Below are 22628 nucleotides of genomic sequence, written 5' to 3'. Positions count from 1 at the left end.
AAAAAAGAAAATAAAACCATGTCTAGTCTTTAAAAAGATCTTCTGGGTTTTGCAGTCTGAGTCATTCTTTTTTAACTTCTGGAGTTGGTGTTTCTGCTTAGCCCTGCCCTGTTAAGAAAAACAGAGTCGATGTGTCATAGAATAGGTGGCCTCTGAGGGTGTAAAGTACCCAGTCTACCTGAATTCTCCTTAGCAGAGCCTGTCACACCTGTGTGTAGTTAATGACCTAGGTGGCTGAATGGCAGTTAACTAATAAAGACACACCTGCACTTAATAAAGGGTTATGAGGGCTGCTTAGTCAGGAACCTAGAACACACAGAGGTAACTCCTGAGGAGAGGGACTTCTGGGCAGAGCTGGTTAGAAAGCTCACCAGAAAAGGGGACCTAGGAAAGATGCTACTGAAGATATCTGGTTCCAAAAGGTCTAAGAGTGGTAAAGCCCTATGAAGACCTGGTCCCAGCAAAAGGACCTTACTAGACAGCAGCAAAGTGTTTAGGTAATTGGGGAACTATGTGTTGGTCCAGGGAAGGAACCCTTCCCCAGGTGATGGCAGGAGGCCTGATTCTGGAAAAGGGTCCTGGGTTGAGATGGCCTTACTAGTGAAGAGCCTGGACAGAGAAGAAGGAGAGAGTTATGGGGTGGGGGGGGGGGGCCAGACTAACTAAGAAAGACCCCTCTACTATGATGCTGGAGTCAAGGTGTGTTTGCATACTGTGTTCAGCTTTTAATTAAATAAACTAGACCGCTGAAGGGGCATTAGTTACTACATAAAAGCCTCACTGAACTTACTAATAGCACATAAGATGAAACTGAGGGAGGGACCCAACTATGGGTTCACACTGGGCCACCCAGGGGTGCTCCGGGGTGAGTGCTTGCCATTACAGTGTCAAAACCCACCTAGCATCAGGCTCTGACACTACCTCACTTTCCCCTTTTTGGGGTTCTCAAACACCAGATGCTTGTAAGTCAATACCTTTTTTGTGTGGTAGGGGCTGATGTACTAAAAAAATCACAGTTCAAATTCCTGCATAATTCAAAACAAGTCTTTCCACAACTCTACAGTTTCTTCACCACTTGCTGGACTCAATCAACATTTTACTTCCAAACTGGGGTTCTGGTGTCTCCTTGAGCCTTTTCTTCTTAAATCTGCCTTTCACTGCAGGTAACTTCAGACAGTCCTTTCATCTGATATAAATTGTTACTGTGTGTCGGCCTTTCATCCAGGAAGCAGGTGATCTACAGGTTATCATCTCATAACGCAAGAACTAGGAATCACCAAATGAAATTAATAGGTAGCAGGTTTAAAGCAAACGAAAGGAAGTATTTTTTCACACAATGCACAGTCAGCGTTTGGAACTCCTTGCCAGAGGCTGTTGTGAAGAACAAGACTATAACAAGGTTCAAAAAAGAACTAGATATGTTCATGGAGGATAGGTCCATCAATGGCTATTAGCCAGGATGGGCAGGGATGGTGTCCTTAGCCTCTGTTTGCCAGAAGCTGGGAATGGGCAACAAGGGATTGGTCACTCGATGATTACTTGGTCTGTTCATTCCCTCTAGGGCACCTGGTAGTGGCTACTCTGGAAAGACAGGATACTAGGTGTGACCAAGATCCTAGTGGGGGCCAGCTGTGGTCACTCAGTTCGGGTGAACTGCAGAGAATGGGGCAGCAAAACCCAAAAAGCTTGTGGCTATTCCAAAACTTAGATTTACCAAGCCAGCATAAAACAGCTTCCTTATTACCTTACTGGTTACTCAGAAGTCCAAACAACAGTTCCCTTAAAGTGATCTAGCCTCAGGCCTCTATCCAGATACCCACGTCAAATCTGATGAAAATTTCTGTAAATTTTATTTCATCAAATAAAAGAAAAGGTTCTACCAATCCCAAAGGATTGGACACATTACCTTCCAGGTTAATGAATATTTCAGATCTTACCCAAATAGATGCTACAGCCAGTTCTGATTAACTAAACTAAAATTTATTTAAAAAAAAAAGAGAGAGAATATGGTTAAAAGATCAGTGTACATACAGACACGAGTTCAATTCATTTAGGTACAGATTCATAGCAGAGATGGTGAGCTTTGTAGTTGCAAAGAGTTCTTTCAGAAATAGTTCATAGTTTATAGTCCAGTGTCAAATATCGTATTCAGGGCCTAACAGCATAACTGGGACCTCAGTCTTGTGACTCCAACTTCCCCTGATGAAGCCTAAGCAGATCTGAAATGATAGAATCAGGACCCAAGGATCTTTTATACAATTTCATGTCTTTTGACAAGTTGGAGTTCCTCAGGGAACAAAAGGCAATTAGGATGATTTTGAAGGAGGTCTATCACCAGTACTTAGTTATACAATTAAAATAAGGCCATTTGCTTGTTCCTCCACCATTCACACTACATTTCAAAGAGAGATGAATACCAAGATATCCCATGTTTACAATTCATTTAAATATCAGAATATAGCATAGACAGGGACTGTTGATTACATTGTTGACCCTGCTCATACATATGTAAATACACAAAACCACAAACATTATCTTCCCACGTGTCTTTTGAGGGTTATTTATTTTGCAGGATGTTTAACCCTTTCTAGCCGTACATCACAATAGGCTAGATGGACCTTTGGTATGAACCAGTATGGTGGTTCTTATCCCTGGCCTCAAACCCATCTCCTGGGAGTCAAATATCTGAGCACAGGTGGGACTAAGGCCATAATCCTTAAAGACCAGCTCACTTTCTGAACTGTAGCAGGGTGCTGGTGCAAAAGCACCTAATTACCCCTGCTCAGATGGCTCCAATCTAGGGAAATAGATTGGGGCTGGTGAAACAGACCTGATGCCTGGCCTGCCTGGGGATTGGCTCCACCTGTGGGCCTGACAAGCCAGCAGTTATAAGGACTGGGAGCCAGAAGAAAAGCCAGCTGGGGAAAGGTCAGACTCCTTGCTGTGGGCTGACTGCAGGAAAAGAGGGAACTAACCCTGTAAGCCTTGTTTATAGCTCAACACTGATGGTAGGAGAATTGTGTATGTGTAAATAAACCCACGGGTGCTGCATAACTGAAAGCCTCTCTGCACTTTAGCAAGACAGCCAGTGGGCTCTGATGATGCAGGTGTTACTTTACCAGCAGCCATGCAAAATCTCTGCTATGGTCACTTTTGCATTTCAGAAAGTTTTATTTATTTTTATCCTTGTGTTTTGTGATTACTAAATACCCTGGGCTGATTAATTATTCATGTATGTATGATTCTGTTGTAAGGAATCTGTTACCAATGTCTTGTCAAGTACTCCCCCCCCCCCAAAAGTCACAGATAGAGCTAACCCAAAAGATCCTTCTCCTCACCCCAATGATAATGGGACAATCAGGCTCTAACCAGCCCCTTCTTGTAATTAAAGGGTAATGTTTTCAGATTCACCCCTCAGTAACCTAGGAACTGTTAGTTTCTAATCACAGATTTATTTACAAATAGCTCTTTCAATTTGGATGAGAGCCCAGCTTGGCCCTTTAAATCTGTTTCTCTAGCTATGTCTCAGAGATGCTATCATGTTGAAAAGTTAGTTTTTTGTGAAGCGCTACAGTGCTATTACCTACCAATATTTAAAAATAGTAAATAACTAGAATATGGGTTGTAAGGAGGCTTGGAATTAAGTTACTGTACTAGTATTTAATTGAGCAGGTATTTCCTTAGATCAGAGGTAGGCAACCTATGGCACATGGGCCAAAGGCAGCACGTGAGCTGATTTTCAGTGGCACGCAACATTGCCTGGGTCAATTTTATTTTAAATGAAGCTTCTTAAACAATTAAAAAACTTTATTTACCTTACATACACCAACAGTTTAGTTATATATTATAGACTTATAGAAAGAGGCCTTCTAAAAACATTAAAATGTATTACTGGCACATGAAACCTTATGTTAGAGTGAATAAATGAAGACTTGTCACACTGCTTCTGAAAGGTTGCCAACCCCTGCCTTAGATTATTAAAATATATTACACTAACCTTTAGAGAGCCAACTAACTAAGGGCTAGATACACAGGTAAGTCCTGTACCTATGTGAGCAGCTGCACTAGAGGTTGGATGTATGATTCATTCTAGCACACTGGTCCTGGATTCCTCCTGAGAAGAGCAGCTTCAAAATCCATTGGAATGTCAGAGCAGCAACACTGGTCTGAATCAGTGCATCTTCTGCTTACACCTCCTTTTTTTTCTGGACTATGTCAGATTACTCTAGGTCAGTGTTTCCCACACTTGGGATGCCGCTTGTGTAGGAAAAGTTCCTGGCAGGCTGAGCCGGTTTGTTTACCTACCGCGTCTGCAGGTCCGGCCGATCACAGCTCCCACTAGCTGCGGTTCGCTGCTCCAGGCCAATGGGAGCTGCGGGAAGCGTTGGCCAGTACGTCCCTTGGCCCGCACCGCTTCCAGCAGCTCCCATTGGCCTGGAGCAGTGAACCGCGGCCAGTGGGAGCTGTGATCGGCCGGACCTGCGGATGCAGCAGGTAAACAAACCGGCCCAGTCCACCAGGGGCTTTCCCTACACAAGTGGCATCCCAAGTTTGGGAAACACTGCTCTAGGTCTTCCAGCAAAGCCGGAATATTGGCTGCTGGTACCAGTCTGCTGCCGCACTTCTGGCAGACTTTCTGACACACACAGTGTGGAGCTGTGAAATAAATCAGTCTAGAGCCTGAACATTAGTACCTAAGTGTATTATTGACTTGGATCATGGAGGTTTGTGTTCATATCAGTGCCAGTTACTTCATATTTCACAGCAGAACCCATATTTTATTATATAATTGGAGATTGTTCATAAAATCAAAAAGTTCACAAAATTGAACATCTCAGAAGTACAGTAGGTCTAGGGCATAGGTTGCAGTATGGTGTACTGCACTGCTTTTTTCTTTCCCTTCGAAAGCACTGCAAAAAATTTCTAACTGAAGTTATCAGAATGTGAATCGACATCAACTTGTTCTTTATTGACTTCACTTTTGTTTGTCATTTTATTTTATTTTTAGTCAGGAGAAAGTGTTCATATAACAGGTCGTTTGTAAGATTGGTGTTTGTAAAAGTAAGGTTCTATTGTATATTGATAATTGTGTGTGGTTATAAAGCAGTGATTCAGAGTATTATAATGGAGCAATAATAAAACTACCATTAAGATTGCATTTTCAGACTTTCAGGTTTACTGTCCTAACTCACAATTATCTGTGGTTTTTTTGTTGTTGTTGTTTGTTTATTTGCAGTGAAATCAGTGATGTTGAAAAGGGCTTTGTGGTGGAGCTGTGGAAGAAAGGCTTGATATGGGACAAACTTTTAGGTACTTTATGGATTCCCCTAACAACTGTGGAATATGCAACAGATGTAAGTTGACTTGCTGTGCAAATATGTTCTGTGTAAAATCTGATTAAAAACTTATTTTCAGTCTCTCTCCTACTGTAATTAAGCTTATGGTTAATCATAAGTGACATCTCAGTTGTTTAAGGCCATAATACTGAGAGACAGTGCATATGCAACTCTCAAAGTAATAGTTGATATGCATAAGTTGTTTCAAATACTGAATCAGGTGTAATTCAGTCAGTGGGTTAAAGTTCACCAGTGTTCACTGGTTATGAGAAATGCAGAGGCAGTGTGGTTTATGTCAGTGTTTCCCAAACTTGGGATGTCGCTTGTGTAGGGAAAGCCCCTCGCGGGCCAGGCCAGTTTGTTTACCTGTTGCGTCCGCAGGTCCAGCTGATTGTGGCTCCCACTGGCCGCAGTTCGCTGCTCCAGGCCAATGGGAGCTGCGGGAAGTGGTGGCTAGTACGACCCTCGGCCCTTCAGGTAAACAAACCGGCCTGGCCCGCCAGGGGCTTTCCCCGCATAAGCGGCGTCCCAGGTTTGGGAAACACTGGTTTATGTGATTAGAGCAGGGAGACTTGGAGTCAGGATTCTCAGTCTGGCTCTTCCACTATTTCACTATGACCTTGGGTATGTCACTTTACACATCTATAAAATGGGCACAATACAAACTACCTATCTTGCCGGGGAATTGCAAGTATTCAATAATCAGAGTGTTATGATCTTTGGATTAAAGATGCTTTATGGCTGAAAAATGTTATTTTGTTCCATTTTTAATTGCTGTTAAAAATAAGTGATAAACTAGCTGACAGCATGGTCAGAAGAGGCCTTAAAAAGGGCCCTCTTAAAAAGCAAGAGTTGTCTCATAGAGCAGAAACTTGCATCCTGTGAGGCCCACAGCTAAGAGGGATTTCTTGATTTATGAGGGCCTTTCCAAAAATCAGATTCAAAATGATTATGGATCTATGGAGCATACCTTCTCTGAGTGCATTTATCAACTCTCTAATGCAATGATTGCTATTACAACCATCTCCAATAGCTGTCTGTCCTTAGGCCAGACCATAGCTGTGGTATCTGTGGTTAATTGTGCCTAGTCTTAGGTAGAAATACCGAAGAGAAGGAACAGTTAACACATTCTCCTGGCCACGGCTTTAAGCAATTTTTCCCTTTCCTTTTTATAAACTTATTTCCTGACATTGGGGAAGGAGTGAAAACAGAGGAAAGGTCATAGGTGGAAGGACAGAAAAGAGAAGAGATTTTTCTTGGCGGGGAGGGGGGAAGACTGAGAAGATGGGCTACATTCAAGAATAATTGTGCTGGGTACATACTTATGTAGGACTTTGGAACTGAGTGGGCTGGGTTCATGGTGGGCTGTCTTACTCAGAAAGCAGTTCAGACTACTGCAGAGAATAGGAACTCTGAAGCTGCATGGCAGAGTGCTGTGGAACAGGCTGGGAAAGAGACAAGTCAGTCTGTTTTCCCAATAGGCCAACTTATTGAGGAAGCAGGTCACTGTTGTAAAGGCTAGGAATCCTGAGGCTGCATGGCAGAGCAACATAGAACTGCCTAGGGGTGGAGGCCGGAAGGGAAGGAGCCTATCTCAAATACTCTACAATCTATCTTGCTCTGCACAATCCATGGGAGCTACAGAAATGCTCTCTGCTGCCCCAATAGTAGAGAGCTTGGGTCCAAACCAGCTCCTGGGACACTTTAAAAAATAGCAGCAATTTATGTCCCAACCCTTGTATCTTCTCTCCCTCTTCTCAAGAAATGGTGACTGGGAACTGCAATCAAACAGCAGCAGCTGTTGTTGTTCTTTATTTTTATTTATATGTTTCTTATGGTACAAATTACCACAGGGCAGAGAAAGTCAGAACTTTCTTCAGTTTTTACTGAAATGTCCAGAAGAGAGAGAGGTCCCGGCTTTGGCTGTTTCTGTTCCTACTGGCTGGGATCTGTGGCTGGATCCTCTGCAGTTTCGCGCCATGGCCATGTGGAGGGGGGAGACAAGACCCCAGAGTTTGTGGGGCAGGGTCTCCCCTACACAGTTCTGGGTCCAGGAGCGTGCTGGGGGGAGGGGTGGCTCCAGCTGGGCCCCATTTTATCCCTTCCCCATGGTGTAGCAGTCCCGATGTTGGCTGCTTTTGTTCCTCTGCTTCTTCCCAGTCACCGTTTCTTTTTAGGAGAGAGGAAGTAGGTCTTAAGGGTCATAAGTGTCCATGGCTGGCCCTTTAAGGAGAGTCAGGCACAGCTTTGCCTGTGATGGACAGCTACCCCCACAACTGATCCTGATGATCTGAGGATCAGATGGCTTGGTTCAATTATCAGACCTAGTTGGGATGGAGTCAGATGATTTCCATAAAGGGCTGGGAGAGGTTAGCTAAGGCTGATCCTGAAGGGAGAAAATGGGAGGAGAAGGAGGATCCAGTGGCAGGCCCTGGAGAAAGTCAACACCCCAGGCAAATGGCCTAGTGGAAGAAGGGAAGAAGGGTCTAGTCTGTGGAGAACCAGAGTGAACAAAGGACTCCAGGAAGGAGGCCCAGAGGGTCAGCGGTTTGGGTAGATGTTAGGTTTCCAAGGACAAAGTCCTGTGGGTGAGCACTAGATGAGAAAGTGGGGTGGAAGGGTGGCCCATGAGGGAAGATGCTTTTTTATGTTTTCTTTGGGACTATTGTTTGATTTTGATATCAAGACCCTGACAGTGGATGCTGAGATACAGGGAACACTGATGTGTATTAACTTGAGAAGACAGATCCTGTGTAGAAGGGCTATAGCCAGCTAAGGACTGGAATATATGATGCTCTCTTGGAACCAGAACTGACCAGGGTCTCATACCAAACCAAGGAAGGCTGAGGACCAGGAGGGAAACCAAGGTGGGAATGAGTGGTGCCATGGCAGGCCAGATAAGAGTGCAGTGGAAGCCAATATATTTGTCTAAATTGACATTCAGCTGCTACTACCAGGGCTCTATATCCTCTCTGAAGCAGAAGTAGCCTCTGCATGATATTACCAATGAGGCCTGTGTAACTTCTAAAGAACAGCGGCTGCATAAACTGCTTTTCTGGGGGTCTGAGGGATAGGTTCCTATTATATTTACTGTATATTAATCACTTCAGCTTTCTAGGACGTACTTGCTGGTTGGCATACACAGGGAAAATTGTCAGTAGTGCTTATGCTGGGGCCTTCAGAGTGAGGGCTGTAACTTTCAGTAGTCATGTTTCTTTCACCTACCCTTGAATTGATGTATAATCAAACAGAAAGCCTAATCCTACAAATACTTACTCATGTGAATAGTCCACATAAGGATAACTTACATGAGTAAAAGTTTGAAGAATCAGGCCAAAAATATTGCCAGCTGTCAGATCCAAAGCCTATTGAACTCAAGGGAAAGGCTCCTGTTGATTTCAGTGGGCTCTGAATCGGTCCTCTGTAGCAGAATGATAATGGTGGGTGACATAAATCCTACCAAGTAAACTTCAGTATATCCTTTGTAGGAAGGTTCGGGTGCGTGGTGGATACTACATTCTGAAGTCATAAAAAATGGAAATGAAATCTGTGGCACAAAAATACCAACTCAACATGAGATTTTACTGGATGTCTACTTTGCAATACTGAATGGTAAGTTACACACTAATAACCAAGTTAAAATTGAACAGTATGAGATGGAAGATACCCACTCATTTAAGTTCATGCAATGCCCTATCAAATATCACACTGTGTCTAGGCTTTAATAGGGCTGCCTATCACTATAGTGTCTGACCACCTGATAATAGTAGTAGTGAAAGGAGCACTATAAGTGTAATACTTTTTTAAAAAAAAAAGTATTTTAAAAATAAGAGTCCCAAATTACTGATATCTGTGCTGTTTCATGATTTTTAAATAAAAGCCATTAAAAAAGTTATCTGGTTGGATTTAAATACTTCCCTCCCTGCTAGCTCACTGGCCAGGTTTGGCAATGACAACGCCAGGGACCTGGTGTCTACTGTCTGCCATAGTCCTGAGGCACAGCATGTGGGAAGCAAGCTTACTGGATAACACAGCTTTGTGTGTCCCCATGTGGACTGTGGAAATCAAGGAAGGAACGTGTGTCCCTGTGGCATCCTCCCTCCAGATGTTCCACCGTGAGTGATGAGCTCTGCACCCCCTATTTGGACAATGACTAGAACAATTTGGCTGTTAAACTGCAAAAATAATATCCCTGTTCTGCCACCTTTACTACCTATGTTGAATTGGAATTTGCTCTCTGAGTGGTCCCACTGACATCAATAGGACCAATTCTGTAGTTAACAAGGGTGTGCACAAGGGGGGGAAGGCAGAGGCATCCCCCCAAAAATCTGTCGTCTCACAGCCCGAGGGAGGAAGCAGCAGGGCATCTGGCTGCCGCTTGAGTTTCTACCCCCATCCCTATAATCTGCAGCCAGCTGCTTCTCCTTCCCTGTTGCTGGAGTCCAGCGGGTTGCCTCTGCCTTCACCCCTTGACTTACCTCAGTGGGGGTTCTGCAGGGCAGGCAGAAGCTTTGGGACTCCAGCAGCAGGGAAGGAGAAGCAGCAGCTCTAGGAATCCGGGGAGGAAGAGTTTAGTCAGCAGCCAGCCAGCTTGCTACTTCCTCCCATCCCAGACTGCAGGGACACAGAGAGTGCTGCTGCCCAGGGGAGCTGCTGCCTCCTCGCTGCTGCACATCCCTGACAGAGGCATCCCGAGAAATCGGGGGCCGGGAGGTGTCACGTGAACCTTTCATTTGTGTGTGTTTAATGTGCCCCTCCAAAAGCGGCCAAATTTAAATTCCTGTGCACACTCCTAGTAGTTAAGGTACAAAGGGGATGTGGGGCCAGTATTCCCTCTAATTTTTTACATCCATGCATGGAATGAATGTTATGTGCACCAATATGGAGGTGATTTGTGAAACATCACCTTCATATTGGTGCACATAAGAAAATGTATGTAGTGGGGGTGGGGCCAAGGGGTTCAGAGTGTAGGAGGGGGCTCAGGGCTGGGGCAGAGGGTTGGGGTGCTGGAGGATGAGGGCTCTGGCTGGAAGTGCAAGCTCTGAGGTGGGGCTGGGGATGAGGAGTTCGGGGTGTGGGAGGGGGATCAGGCCTGGAGCAGAGAGTTGGGGTGCAGGGGATATGGGTCTGGGGTGGGACCAGGGAAGAGGGGTTTGGGATACAGGAGAGGTGGGTTTAGGGCTGAGGATAAGGGGTTTAGGATGCAGGTGGATCAGGGGCTGCAGTATGGTTAGAGGACTCCCCTTAGCCCTCTCTGGCAGGGCTGGGCCGAGGGAAGAGGTCCTCTCCTCTCCCCCAGCAGAGGCAGGTCTGCGTTGGGGCAGGTGAAGAGGGGCGCCTCTCCCCCAGCTGGCCATGGTACATCTGCGCTGGGGCAGGCAGGGAGGGGCGCCTCTCCCCGGCGCAGCCCTGAGCCCCTGCATGGGTTTAATAGGCGCCTGCACAGCTTAGAGGGGATTTAGAGTGGGGCCCAAGTAATATAATGGAAAGAACATCTACACTTCTTTACAGCGTGGATTCTCAGTGTGATCTGAAAATCAGGTCCCTTTCAGGTGTCTCAAGTTGGACACCCAGAATCACTGAACATTTCTGGAAATCTTGGCTGCTAGTTTTTAATATAAGGTATCGGACGTAACACGGACAAAGAAATAACTTTTTTAAATGATCACCACTCAAATTGTAACACTTCACTAAAAGTTTTCCATTATAAATCAAATTTACAACAAAAAATGAATAATAAACTTTCGGAATAAAATGTTGTGGAGTTTTTTTAATGAAGCATATTAAAAGACAAAAATGCTGATGTGGATACAAGAGTAACAGGAAATCCACCATAAGAGAAATATAAAATACATTGATATACAGGAGAAGCGTGATACAAGCTTGTAATATTGGAAGACTGAATTTTGGCCTGAATCTTATCCAGCCAGTGGCTTGGAGGTGAGGAGAAAACCATGTGTAAGATGAAACTTTACCCACAAGGTTAACATTGGAGGGAATTCTTTTTCTGAGGGGAAAAATAGATTGTTGGGGCAATAGTGTTCCCATTACTTTCACTAGGACTACATTTATTTTTTTCCTAATAGCCAAAAAAATAGCACTGGTAAACTTTCCCTTCTCAGGATAACAGTCTTCCTTTTGTATGTTGTAATGAAACCTCAAACAAAAAGAAAACTACATAAACAGTAACTTTTTATTTTTGCTATTCAGGTGTAGTTCTGTCTAGAGTATTCCTTGCCACTGGCCTGATCTAGTTCCAATTGTATTCAGTGGAACGACTACATTGACTTTAGCAGGGAAATTCAGCCTCTAACTCTAAAAGAAGCAAAGGGGGCATATTATAAAGAGGAACACTCCAGTCTGGGATGGGCTAAAGAGACTCCAGGTCCTTAGAATTTTGTGCCACATTATCCACTAGGACAAAGAGCTGATAGTATATGTTTTTCAGTACCACACCTACATCCCTCATTATGGCCCTAAACCAGGAAAGCATTTAGCATGTGCTTAAGTAGTTTGCTGGATTGAGGCCGAACACAAGTGCATCAAGAGAACTTGCCCCAGCTGTGTGTTTATAGGTACTATTTTTCTCTCTTTTTGGCTCAGCCAATTACTAATTAATTTTTCATAGCCTGAGGTTTTGGTTCCAGAAGAACAGATGGGCAGAAATTAAGAAGCATGACAGATAAAGCAAGTTAACTTTTTCTATGAGAACATATTTGAAACTGCAGAGAAAGCATTCTACATAGTCAAATGCTTGTGGAAATCCTGCAGAGGTCACTGTAACATTGTATTTCTACATAGGCAGGGGAAAACAGGCATAAAACACTAAGCTTTCAGATTCTCAAATGCCCCATCCATTGTTTCACCCTTTGTTTCTGCAGTACATTTGGTGCATCACATTTTGACTCAGATCTTATGCCTGATTTTCAGCCCATTTGTTGAACATTTGGTTCCATATCCTAAGTTGTGGCCTCAGCGTTAAGATGATTTACAGCAATTGAGGATCTATGAAAGACAGAGAATATTTTTCATTGATTCATGAAAGGTGCCAGATTGACAGGTACTAATCCCAAAGATGAAAGTCTGTTTATTTACAGACAGGTATAACACATACAGTAGAAATGCAAGGGTTCCCCATGCTGCCCGACCAATCTGTCTTAATCTGGAACTAGAAGAACCAGCTATAGAGGTCAGGTCACAGTTCTGTCTCTATACCAATTCATTCTCTTGGGAACCTGCTGTGATTACTTCCAAGAGTGTTGTTGCCATTTGTGCTAGTGCTTTTGTGACATGGTCACTTGTCCATTGAGACCTGCATTCATGTCACATGGGCTACTGAAAATATCTCATACTTCTGAAGTTCTGCATCCAGATACACAGTGACAAAAAAGGTATGCTAGACCATCTATGAAGACTTCAGTAGAATTAGGAACATCATGATATTACTGTCACTTTTTAAAAGGTTATTAGAACTGGATAATTTGACATTTTGATTAAAACATAGCAATTTATTTGGTCTTGTGAAACTGTGTTCTTTTGAGAGAAGAAACTAATCTTGAAATGAAAAATAGATCAGCATTGTGTTCTGTTTTTTTCTAAAAGGGGCTGTGGAAGGCATAAATCATCTTTCTTCACATTGATCAAATAATAAAATTATGTACACTACATAATGAAATGCATTCATTAAAGAGGCACTGTGTAATGAAGCATGCTCTTCATCTCATAAAGCAGCATTTAGTTATATAGTTGAGAAAACACTAAAACTGCCACGTGCATTGCACAATTGGACTGCCTGATCCATTATGGGAGCAATACCCTAATGTTTTGTTCAATGTTATTTATGTTTGCTTACATGTGTTTTAAGGGCTTAGTGTGCTTTTTGAGAGGGCTGAGAAGTGGTGTAGTAGTAGAGGTTTTTGTAGTAAGAATATTTACTCTTTGTGATTTCACATTTTTATAAGTGCCTAGGAACTTGGATGCGTGCTTTTAATAAATGAAGTTGATTTTATATAGCATCAATAGGGCACATAGAGCTTTACAGATGTATGAAACAAGGTCCCTGCTTTAAAGCATTTCCAGTCTAAATAGAATAAATATTGCTTTCACACAGAGATGGCATGTGTGATTCCAAATACCACCAACCATGAATTTAAGTGTGGAGGTCCTGATCCTTATTTACAGAAAGATCACTGTACACCACTCTAGCAGTGTAAAGGGGCCTTAACCTAGATGTAAATTATTTTAAGGCCCCTTTGCATTGCCAGAGTGAAGTAAAGCTGCCTTTGTGCAAATAAGAGTGAAGGCCAGAGCCTCTTATATTCTGCTTTGGGGGAACACAGTACTGAACGAATTCTATTACGCTGGCCCCTTGACTATTAACCACATTTCTGCTTATGCCTTTTTTCTTTGTCTCTGGAGTGTGGAAGGCTCCCACTACCATTTCTTTAAAAAAGGTTATCCAAACACGTGCCTGTGTGATACTCCCATCGCTTCCATATCCACACTTGGCTCCTTTTCACAATACACATGAAGCATTGGAAAACAAGTGGGAGAAATTTCTTCCAACCCATTTAGAAAGTCTTTGTGCCAGTAGTTCACACCCCTCAACACTTTTCATCTGCTGTTTCATGAACTAACCACTTTCCTCAAGTGTCCACAGCCCATTTTTTAAAATGTGGCAGTCACAGGGGGCCCTGACAGTATGGCACCTCTCATTAACAGCCAGAACTGATATTTCAGTAGCAAGTTCTAGTTAATATAAAAATATACATATGCAATCCATGATTTTCCCTGAAACAGGCATTAAAAGTTTCATAAGTACAGATGAACTGAAAAGACTAAATTCAGTATATAGAGTGCTTATTACATCTGGAAAACTTTCAAAAGGGGGGATGGGGTGGGAATGTTTGTGATACTGTAGTAGTGCTTCTGCACTTTGTTTGAGACAGAATAAGTCAGAACATTGCTCTGGATTGCTGCCATCTCCTCATCCTGCCTGTGCAACTGCCCACAGCATAAGAGCTCTGTTCCTTTATCACCAAGGGTACGTCTACACTATGGGATTATTCCAATTTTACATAAACTGGTTTTATAAAACAGATTGTATAAAGTCGAGTGCACGCGGCCACACTAAGCACATTAATTCGGCGGTGGGCGTCTATGGTCCGAGGCTAGCGTCGATTTCTGGAGCGTTGCACTGTGGGTAACTATTCCATAGCTATCCCATAGTTCCCAAAGTCTCCCCCACCCTTAGAATTCTGGGTTGAGAGCCCAGTGGCTGATGGGGCAAAAGTCATTGTCTCGGGTGGTTCTGGGTAAATGTCGTCAGTCATTCCTTCCTCCGGGAAAGCAACGGCAGACAATCATTTTGCGCCCTTTTTCCCTGGATTGCCCTGGCAGACGCCATAGCACGGCAACCATGGAGCCCGTTCAGCTTTTTTTTTTTTTACAGTCACCGTATGACAAAGGCGATACTCCAGCGCTACACAGCAGCATTCATTTGCTTTTGTATGATAGCAGAGACGGTTATCAGTCATTCTGTACCATCTGCTGCTGGTGTAAATTGGCAATGAGATGACGGTTATCTGTCGTTCTGTACTGTCTGCTGCTATCATGGGTGCCCCTGGCTGAGGTCGGCCGGGGGCGCAAAGGCAAAAATGGGAATGACTCCCTGAGTCAATCCTTCCTGTATGGTTTCTAAAAATAGAGTCAGTCCTGCCTAGAATATGGGGCAAGTGTGCTAGAGAACCAGTGTATCAGACAGCACAGCTGCTCCATGCCAGATCCCGCAGAAATGATGAGCTGCATGCCATTCACAGGGGGTGCCCCTGCAACAACCCCACCCGTTGCTTCCCTCCTCCCCCAACCTTCCTGGGCTACCGTGGCAGTGTCCCCTCCATTTGTGTCATGAAGTTATAAAGAATGCAGGAATAAGAAACAGTGACTTGTTAGTGAGATAAAATGAGGGGGAGGCAGCCTCCCGGTGCTATGACAGTTCAGGCAGAACATTAAGCAGTGCAGGGGAGAGGAGCCCAGCCTCCCACTGCTATGATAGTCCAGGCAGTACAGAGTCTTTTCTTTACACAGGAAAGGGAGGGGGCTGATGGAGCTCAGCCCCCAGTTGCTATGATGAGGACGGTTACCAGCCATTCTGTACCATCTACTGGGAATGACCGGGAATCATTCCTATTTTCACCCAGGCGCCCCCGGCCAGCCTCACCTGAAGCCAGCCAGGAGCACTCACGGGTTGATAACAAGGACAGCTACCAGTCCTACTGCACTGACTGCCACCGGGCAGGGGAGAGGAGTGGATACTGCTCTTCACTGCTGCAGCATCGCGTCTACCAGCAGCATTCAGTAGACATAGGGTGACATTGAAAGAAGTCAAGAAACGATTTCTTTCCCTTTTCTTTCACGTGGGAGGGGGGAGTAAATTGAAGAGCTATTCTCTGAACCACGCCGGACAATGTGTTTGAACCTACAGGCATTAGGAGCTCAGCCAAGAATGCAAATACTTTTCGGAGACTGCTGGGGACTGTGGGATAGCTGGAGTCCTCAGTACCCCCTCCCTCCCTTCATGAGCGTCCATTTGAGTCTCTGGCTTCCCGTTATGCTTGTCACGCAGCACTGTGTAGCTTGTAGATTTTTTTTTTCAAACGCTTTGGCATTTCTTCTTCTGTAACAGAACTTTGATAGAACAGATTTGTTTCCCCATACAGCGATCAGATCCAGTATCTCCCGTATGGTCCATGCTGGAGCTCTTTTTGGATTTGGGACTGCATTGCCACCCATGCTGATCAGAGCTCCACGCTGGGCAAACAGGAAATGAAAATCAAAATTTCGCTGGGCTTTTCCTGTTTACCTGGCCACTGCATCCGAGTTGAGATTGCTGTCCAGAGCGGTCACAGTGGTGCACTGTGGGATATCGCCCGGAGGCCAATACCGTCGATTTGCAGCCACACTAACCCTAATCCGATATGGTAATACCGATTTTAGCGCTACTCCTCTCGTTGGGGAGGAGTACAGAAACCGATTTAAACCCGTATTTTGGACGGGTACAGCGTTAAATCGGTTTAACGCTGCTATAATTGGTTTAAACGCGTAGTGTAGAACAAGCCACCAACCCAGCTGCTGCAATTCCAGAAGCCTCTGATTGGTGATCTAATATCTCCTACTATCACAGGCAGAGTAGAAAGCAGAATGTTGATCAGAGTGGTGTGGGAAAGTGGGGGTTGTATCAAATGATTTACATGGGAAGGTAGATTATAGGAAAAGGAAAGTGAAATTGAGCTAGGGATGAAGAGAGCAACCAGAGAGGGGCAGAGAGAGCAGCTTGAGAGAGAGGAAAAATCAAGGAAGACCAAGAGGAAAGAGAGGGAGGAAAGGAGGGGGAGCAGAATGTGCTCAAAAGAGAGGAGAGGACTGAACAAACAGGCTATAGCACAAGAGAGCAAAGGTCTGAATTGCCAGACCTAATATAGGAAAAGTGAAATCAAAGATTAAAAACAGAACAGCCACCACTTGCTTTAGTCATGAAACTGTCCTGGTGTGTTGGGAGTGAAATTCACATCTGTTCCATGCAGTTATATGGGGCTTTGGCCTTTGATATCAGACCCTCAGACAGATCAGTTCCCAACTATCTCAATGGGAAACGTTATGGAAAGTGGGGCTATTTAGAGTAATCAGAAAAATTGACTTACAATGCTGATGCTTGCCGTCCATTACAGAAAGGAATACAGGTGATGTGGCAAATTGAAGCAACCCATAAAGTTCAACTGGACAAAATACCTCCTTGCAAGTGGTAGCTAGAATTAATGCTGCCATCTGTTGCCGCAGAGCTCTCTGCAGGTCTCCCAGCCAGCCCTTTCTGGAGTTGGACCCTTGATTGGGGCCAGGCTCTTTCAGTTTGGGAGCAAAAGGGCTATGTTTAGCGTTGCTCAAATGAGGTAGCTGGACATTCTCCAGAGGGGTTATGTTACCAAGCTATGCAGGTATTTCTGGACCAACTTTGTCTGATTCCCACTCTCATCTATCACCTACTTCACATCAGAGTATTACAACCCAGGCTTCCTCATATTTCTAGCCTCAGAGAACCAGGGACAAGCAGAGCAGAAACCACAGAAACTTCAATGATCCAGTATTCATATGATTCCTATCCAGTATTTCTGGGTATCCCCTCTGCATGTTACCTGTTGGCACATATCTAGTTCTGTATAATCTCTGATCCAATAACTGGTGAATGCAAAGAATTACATTTTTAAGGGCTCTCCCCAGGTCATTGTTAAGGCATATTGGCAAAGAGCTTAGTATAGTAGCATTCAGAAGCCAGCATTTAAACTGTCTATGCTTTATTTCTCCTGTGGATAAAAATCCAGGTGTGATAACCTGGCCATATAGAAGTCAGAGAGAGATTTTCCAATGACTTTATTGGGGCCCAGGAGTTCCTGTGACGTTACACTCCATATTCTTTATGAAAATATGCTTATGATATAGATCTGACATAACTGAGATATACTTTATGCAAGATGTCTCGTGTAAGATATCATTGGAAAGGTTATGATTTACTGAATGTGATTATCCAGTCTGTATGCATGTATAATTTCTGTATCTAAAGTTAGGAATAAGGACTATGTGTATTGGAAAGACACCTACCAGACAACAGCTGTTGGATTTGATGGGCCATTGTTAAGAAACAAGACTGTGAAAGCAGCAAAGAATCCTGTGGCACCTTATAGACTAAGGGTACGTCTACACTACGGGATTATTCCAATTTTACATAAACCGGTTTTATAAAACAGATTGTATAAAGTCAAGTGCATGTGGCCACACTAAGCACATTAATTCGATGGTGTGTGTCCATGGTCCGAGGCTAGTGTCGATTTCTGGAGCATTTCACTGTGGGTAGCTATCCCGTAGCTATCCCATAGTTCCCACAGTCTCCCCTGCTCCTTGGAATTCTGGGTTGAGAGCCCAGTGCCTGATGGGGCAAAAATCATTGTCGCGGGTGGTTCTGGGTGCAGCCTCACCCCTCCCTTTGTGAAAGCAGCAGACAATCATTTCACGCCTTTTTTCCTGGGTGAACTGTGCAAACACCATAGCACAGCAAGCATGGACCCTGCTCAGATCAATACCGCAATAGTGGACGTTGTAAACACCTCGCGCATTCTCATGCAGTCTATGCTGAACCGGGACCTGCAAAGCCAGGTGAGGAGGCGGTGGCTACGGCAGCGTGGCAATGAGAGTGATGAGGATATGGACACAGAATTATCTCAAACCGTGGGCCCCTGCGCTTTGGAGATCCTGCTGGTAATGGGGCAAGTTCTAGCCATTGAACGCCGATTTTGAGCCCAGGAAACAAGCATAGACTTGTGGGAACGCATAGTTTTGCAGTTGTGAGACGATTCCCAGTGGCTACAAAACTTTTGCATGCATAAGGGCACTTTCATGGAACTTTGTGACTTGCTTTCCCCTGCCCTGAAACGCCATAATACCAAGATGAGAGCAGCCCTCACAGTGGAGAAGCGAGTGGCAATAGCCCTCTGGAAGCTTGCAACGCCAGATAGCTACCGGTCAGTCGGGAATCAATTTGGAGTGGGAAAATCTACTGTGGGGGCTACTGTGATGCAAGTAGCCAAAGCAATCATTAAGCTGCTGCTACAAAAGGTTGTGACTCTGGGAAACGTGCAGGTCATAATGGATGGCTTTGCTGCAATGGGATTCCCTAACTGTGGAGGGACGATAGATGGAACCCATATCCCTATCTTGGCACCGGAGCACCAGGGCACCCAGTACATAAATCGCAAAGTGTACTTTTCAATGGTGCTGCAAGCACTGGTGGATCACAAGGGACGTTTCACCAACATCCACGTGGGATGGCCAGGAAGGGTTCATGACGCTCGCATCTTCAGAAGCACTGCTCTGTTTAAACTGCTGCAGCAAGGGAATTACTTCCCAGACCAGAAAATAACAGTTGGGGATGTTGAAATGCCTATAGTTATCCTGGGTGACCCAGCCTACCCCTTGATGCCATGGCTCATGAAGCAATACACAGGCAGCCTGGACAGTAGTCAGGAGTTGTTCAACTACAGGCTGAGCAAGTGCAGGATGGTGGTAGAATGTGCATTTGGCTGTTTAAAGGCGCCCTGGGGCACATTACTGACTCGCTCAGACCTCAGCCAAACCAATGTCCCTTTTGTTATTGCTGCTTGCTGTGTGCTCCACAATCTCTGTGAAAGTAAAGGGGAGACCTTTATGGCGGGGTGGAAGGCTGAGGCAAATCACCTGGCTGCTGATTACGCGCAGCCAGACACCAGGGCGATTAGAAGAGCACACCACGAAGTGGTGCGCATCAGAGAAGCTTTGAAAACGAGTTTCATCATGGGCCAGGGTACGGTGTGACTGCTGTGTTTGTTTCCCCTTCATGAACCCCCCCCTTTATTGACTCCTTCCCTGTAAGCAACCCACCATCCTCCTTCGATTACAGCTTGCTTAAGGAAATAAAGTCATAAAGTCACTATCGTTTAAAAATAATGTATTCTTTATTAAAAAGTAATTATAAAAAGAGGCAGAGAACTGACAAGATATCCCGGGTGTGGTTTGGGAGGAGGATAGGACAGAAGGAAAAGGCCATTAAACACATTTCAATGTAATGACAGCCTTTTAGTTGGACAGTCCACGGGGGTGGAGTGGGCGGGTGCACAAAGCCTTCCCCCACACGTTCTTACACGTCTGGATGAGGAAGATATGGAACATGGTGAGTGGTGAGGGTGGTTACACAGGGGCTGCAGCGGCACTCTGTGACCCCACTGCTCCTCCTGAAGATCCACCAGACGTCGGAGGATATCAGTTTGATCACGCAGCAGCTCCAGCGTTGCATCCCGCCACCGCTGATCTTCCTGCCTACACCTCTGATCTTCCTGCCACCACCTCTCATCTCGAGCGTCCCTCCTATCCTCACTTTGGTCCCTCCTATCCTCACGTTGGTCCCTCCTGTCCTCACGCTCACTGGCATCTTTCCTGTACTTTGCTACCACGTCCTTCCACTCATTCAGATGAGCTCTTTCATTGCGGGTTACTTCCATGATTTCTGAGAACATTTTGTCTCCTATCTTCTTTTTCCTCCGCCTTATCTGAGATAGCCTTCGGGATGGAGTAGGGAGGCTTGAAAAATGTGCAGCTGCATGAGGGAGGGAAAAAAGGGAGAGAAGTATTTTAAAAGATACATGTTACAGAACAATGGTTATACTCTTTCACAGTGAACAACACTATTCACCTTACATAGCACATGTGATTTCACTACAAGGTCGCATTTTGCATCTTAATATTGAGTGCCTGCGGCTCTGGTGTTACAGATCTCACAGACGCAGGTCCGGGCATCAGAATTCAGCTTGCATGCGGCCATGGTAAGGCATTGTCTTTCAGCTTCTCCAGCCTTCATATACACAGTGCCCTCTGATGCTTCTTTCCTGTTAACATGCAGCAGCAGAAGCCACCACTCCCATCCAATTCTCTAGGATGATTGCTTTACCCCTCCCACCACCGCATGGCTGGTAGCATGGAAGATCACTACTAATCACCTCCCTTTCCCCCCCTCACCGCGTGGCTGGTAGCTGGGAAGATTCCTGCTAGCCAAACGCAAAAAAGCTCAGCGCTATCCTTCCTCCCCTCCCCCCGCTTGGCTACGTGCAAGGAAGGATTTCTTTTAAGCAACAGCCCAGGAGGAAAATGGCCAGCTCTGTCCCCTTAATTAAATTGCTGAATTTCAACCAGGTTACCATGAACGATACCACTCCGCTGAGGATAACAGAGCGAGATAAAAAACGGATATTTCTTGAATGCCAGCAATCACCGGGACCATACGCAGCTATGCTTTGTCATGCAATGATACCCGTTTACTTGCTACATGCATGATGTGGTAAAGTGTCCTAGCATGGTGGACGGAACAAGGCTGCCTTGCCCAGAAACCTTCTGCAAAGGCTTTTGGAGTACCTCCAGGAGCGCTTCATGGAGATGTCCCTGGAGGCAAATCAATCATTAAAAAAAGCTTGCTTTTAAACCATGTTTTATATTTACAAAGGTACACTCACCAGAGGTCGCTTCCATGGCTTCACTGTCTGGGCTAGTGGCTTGGGAGGGCTGGGAGGGTAATTCCGTCTGGGTCACAAAAAGCTCCTGACTGTTGGGGCTAACAGAGTGCTGTGTGCTTGCTGCAAGCTCTTCCTCCTCTTCCTCTTCATCTTTCCCCTCTGCAGAATCGTCAGCCATGGTTGAGATTACAACCCCCACCTCGGAATACACTGACAGGGGTGGGGTAGTGGTGGCACAGCCCCCTAAAATTGCATGCAGCTCAGCGTAGAAGCAGCATGTTTTCGGCCCTGACCCGGACCTTCCGTTTGCTGCTTTGGTTTTCTGGTAGGCTTGTCTGAGCTCCTTAACTTTCACTCTGCACTACACTGAGCCCCTGGTGTGGCCTTTTTCCATCATAGCCTTGGAAATTTTTTCAAATATTTTTTTCATTTTGTCTTTTGGAACGGAGTTCTGTTAGCACTGAATCCTCCCCCCATATATCGATCAGATCCAGTACCTCCCGTGCGGTCCATGCTGGAGCTCTTTTTCAATTCTCAGGAGACTGCATTGCTACCTGTGCTGATGAGCTCTGTGTGGTCACCTGTGCTGGTCAGAGCTCCACGCTGGCCAAACAGGAAATGAAATTCAAAAGTTCGCGGGGCTTTTCCTGTCTACCTGGCCAGTGCATCCGAGTTGAGATTGCTGTCCAGAGCAGTCACAGTGGTGCACTGTGGGATACCACCCGGAGGCCAATACCATCGATTTGCGGCCACACTAACCCTAATCTGATATGGTAATACCGATTTTAGAGCTACTCCTCTCTTCGGGGAGGAGTACAGAAACTGATGTAAAGAGCCCTTTATATCGATATAAAGGGCCTTGTAGTGTGGACGGGTGCGGCGTTAAATCGGTTTAACGCTGCTAAAATCGGTTTAAACGCTTAGTGTAGACCAGGCCTCACAGATGTTTTGGAGCATGAGCTTTCGTGGGTGAATACCCACTTCGTCAGATACATGTGCCACAGGGTTCTTGCTGCTTTTACAGATCCAGACTAACACGGCTACCCCTCTGATACAAGACTGTGAAGATACTCATCTCTCTCCCTCCCAGGGGGTGTCCTGAGACATAACTGTGACACTATTAGGTCAGGTGTTCTTGTCTAGGGTGACCAGGTGTCCAGTTTTTGACAGGAACATCTGGTCAAAAAGGGACCCAGTCAGCACCGGG

At 45.1% G+C, this 22628-nt stretch overlaps 2 protein-coding genes across 2 annotated transcripts in view; one reads left to right on the top strand and one right to left on the bottom strand.

Annotated features, from left to right (window-relative positions):
• The window catches only part of RSL24D1 (ribosomal L24 domain containing 1), a 922223-nt gene that overhangs the window by 113235 nt on the left and 786360 nt on the right, over positions 1-22628 (bottom strand). The window lies entirely within an intron of this gene.
• LOC127058538 (protein unc-13 homolog A-like) overlaps positions 1-22628 on the top strand; it is a 152175-nt gene that overhangs the window by 14433 nt on the left and 115114 nt on the right. The window contains exons 4-5 of the mRNA XM_050968681.1: positions 5237-5354; positions 8825-8948. Of these exons, the coding sequence (XP_050824638.1) occupies positions 5237-5354; positions 8825-8948 (242 nt within the window). The remainder of the gene's footprint in view (positions 1-5236; positions 5355-8824; positions 8949-22628) is intronic.

Source organism: Gopherus flavomarginatus, chromosome 9 (genome assembly GCF_025201925.1).
Source record: "Gopherus flavomarginatus isolate rGopFla2 chromosome 9, rGopFla2.mat.asm, whole genome shotgun sequence".
In the NCBI taxonomy this organism is placed as follows: domain Eukaryota; kingdom Metazoa; phylum Chordata; order Testudines; family Testudinidae; genus Gopherus; species Gopherus flavomarginatus.
The sequence above is the reverse complement of the archived record's forward strand: the minus strand, read 5'-3'. Positions and strand labels throughout refer to the sequence as shown.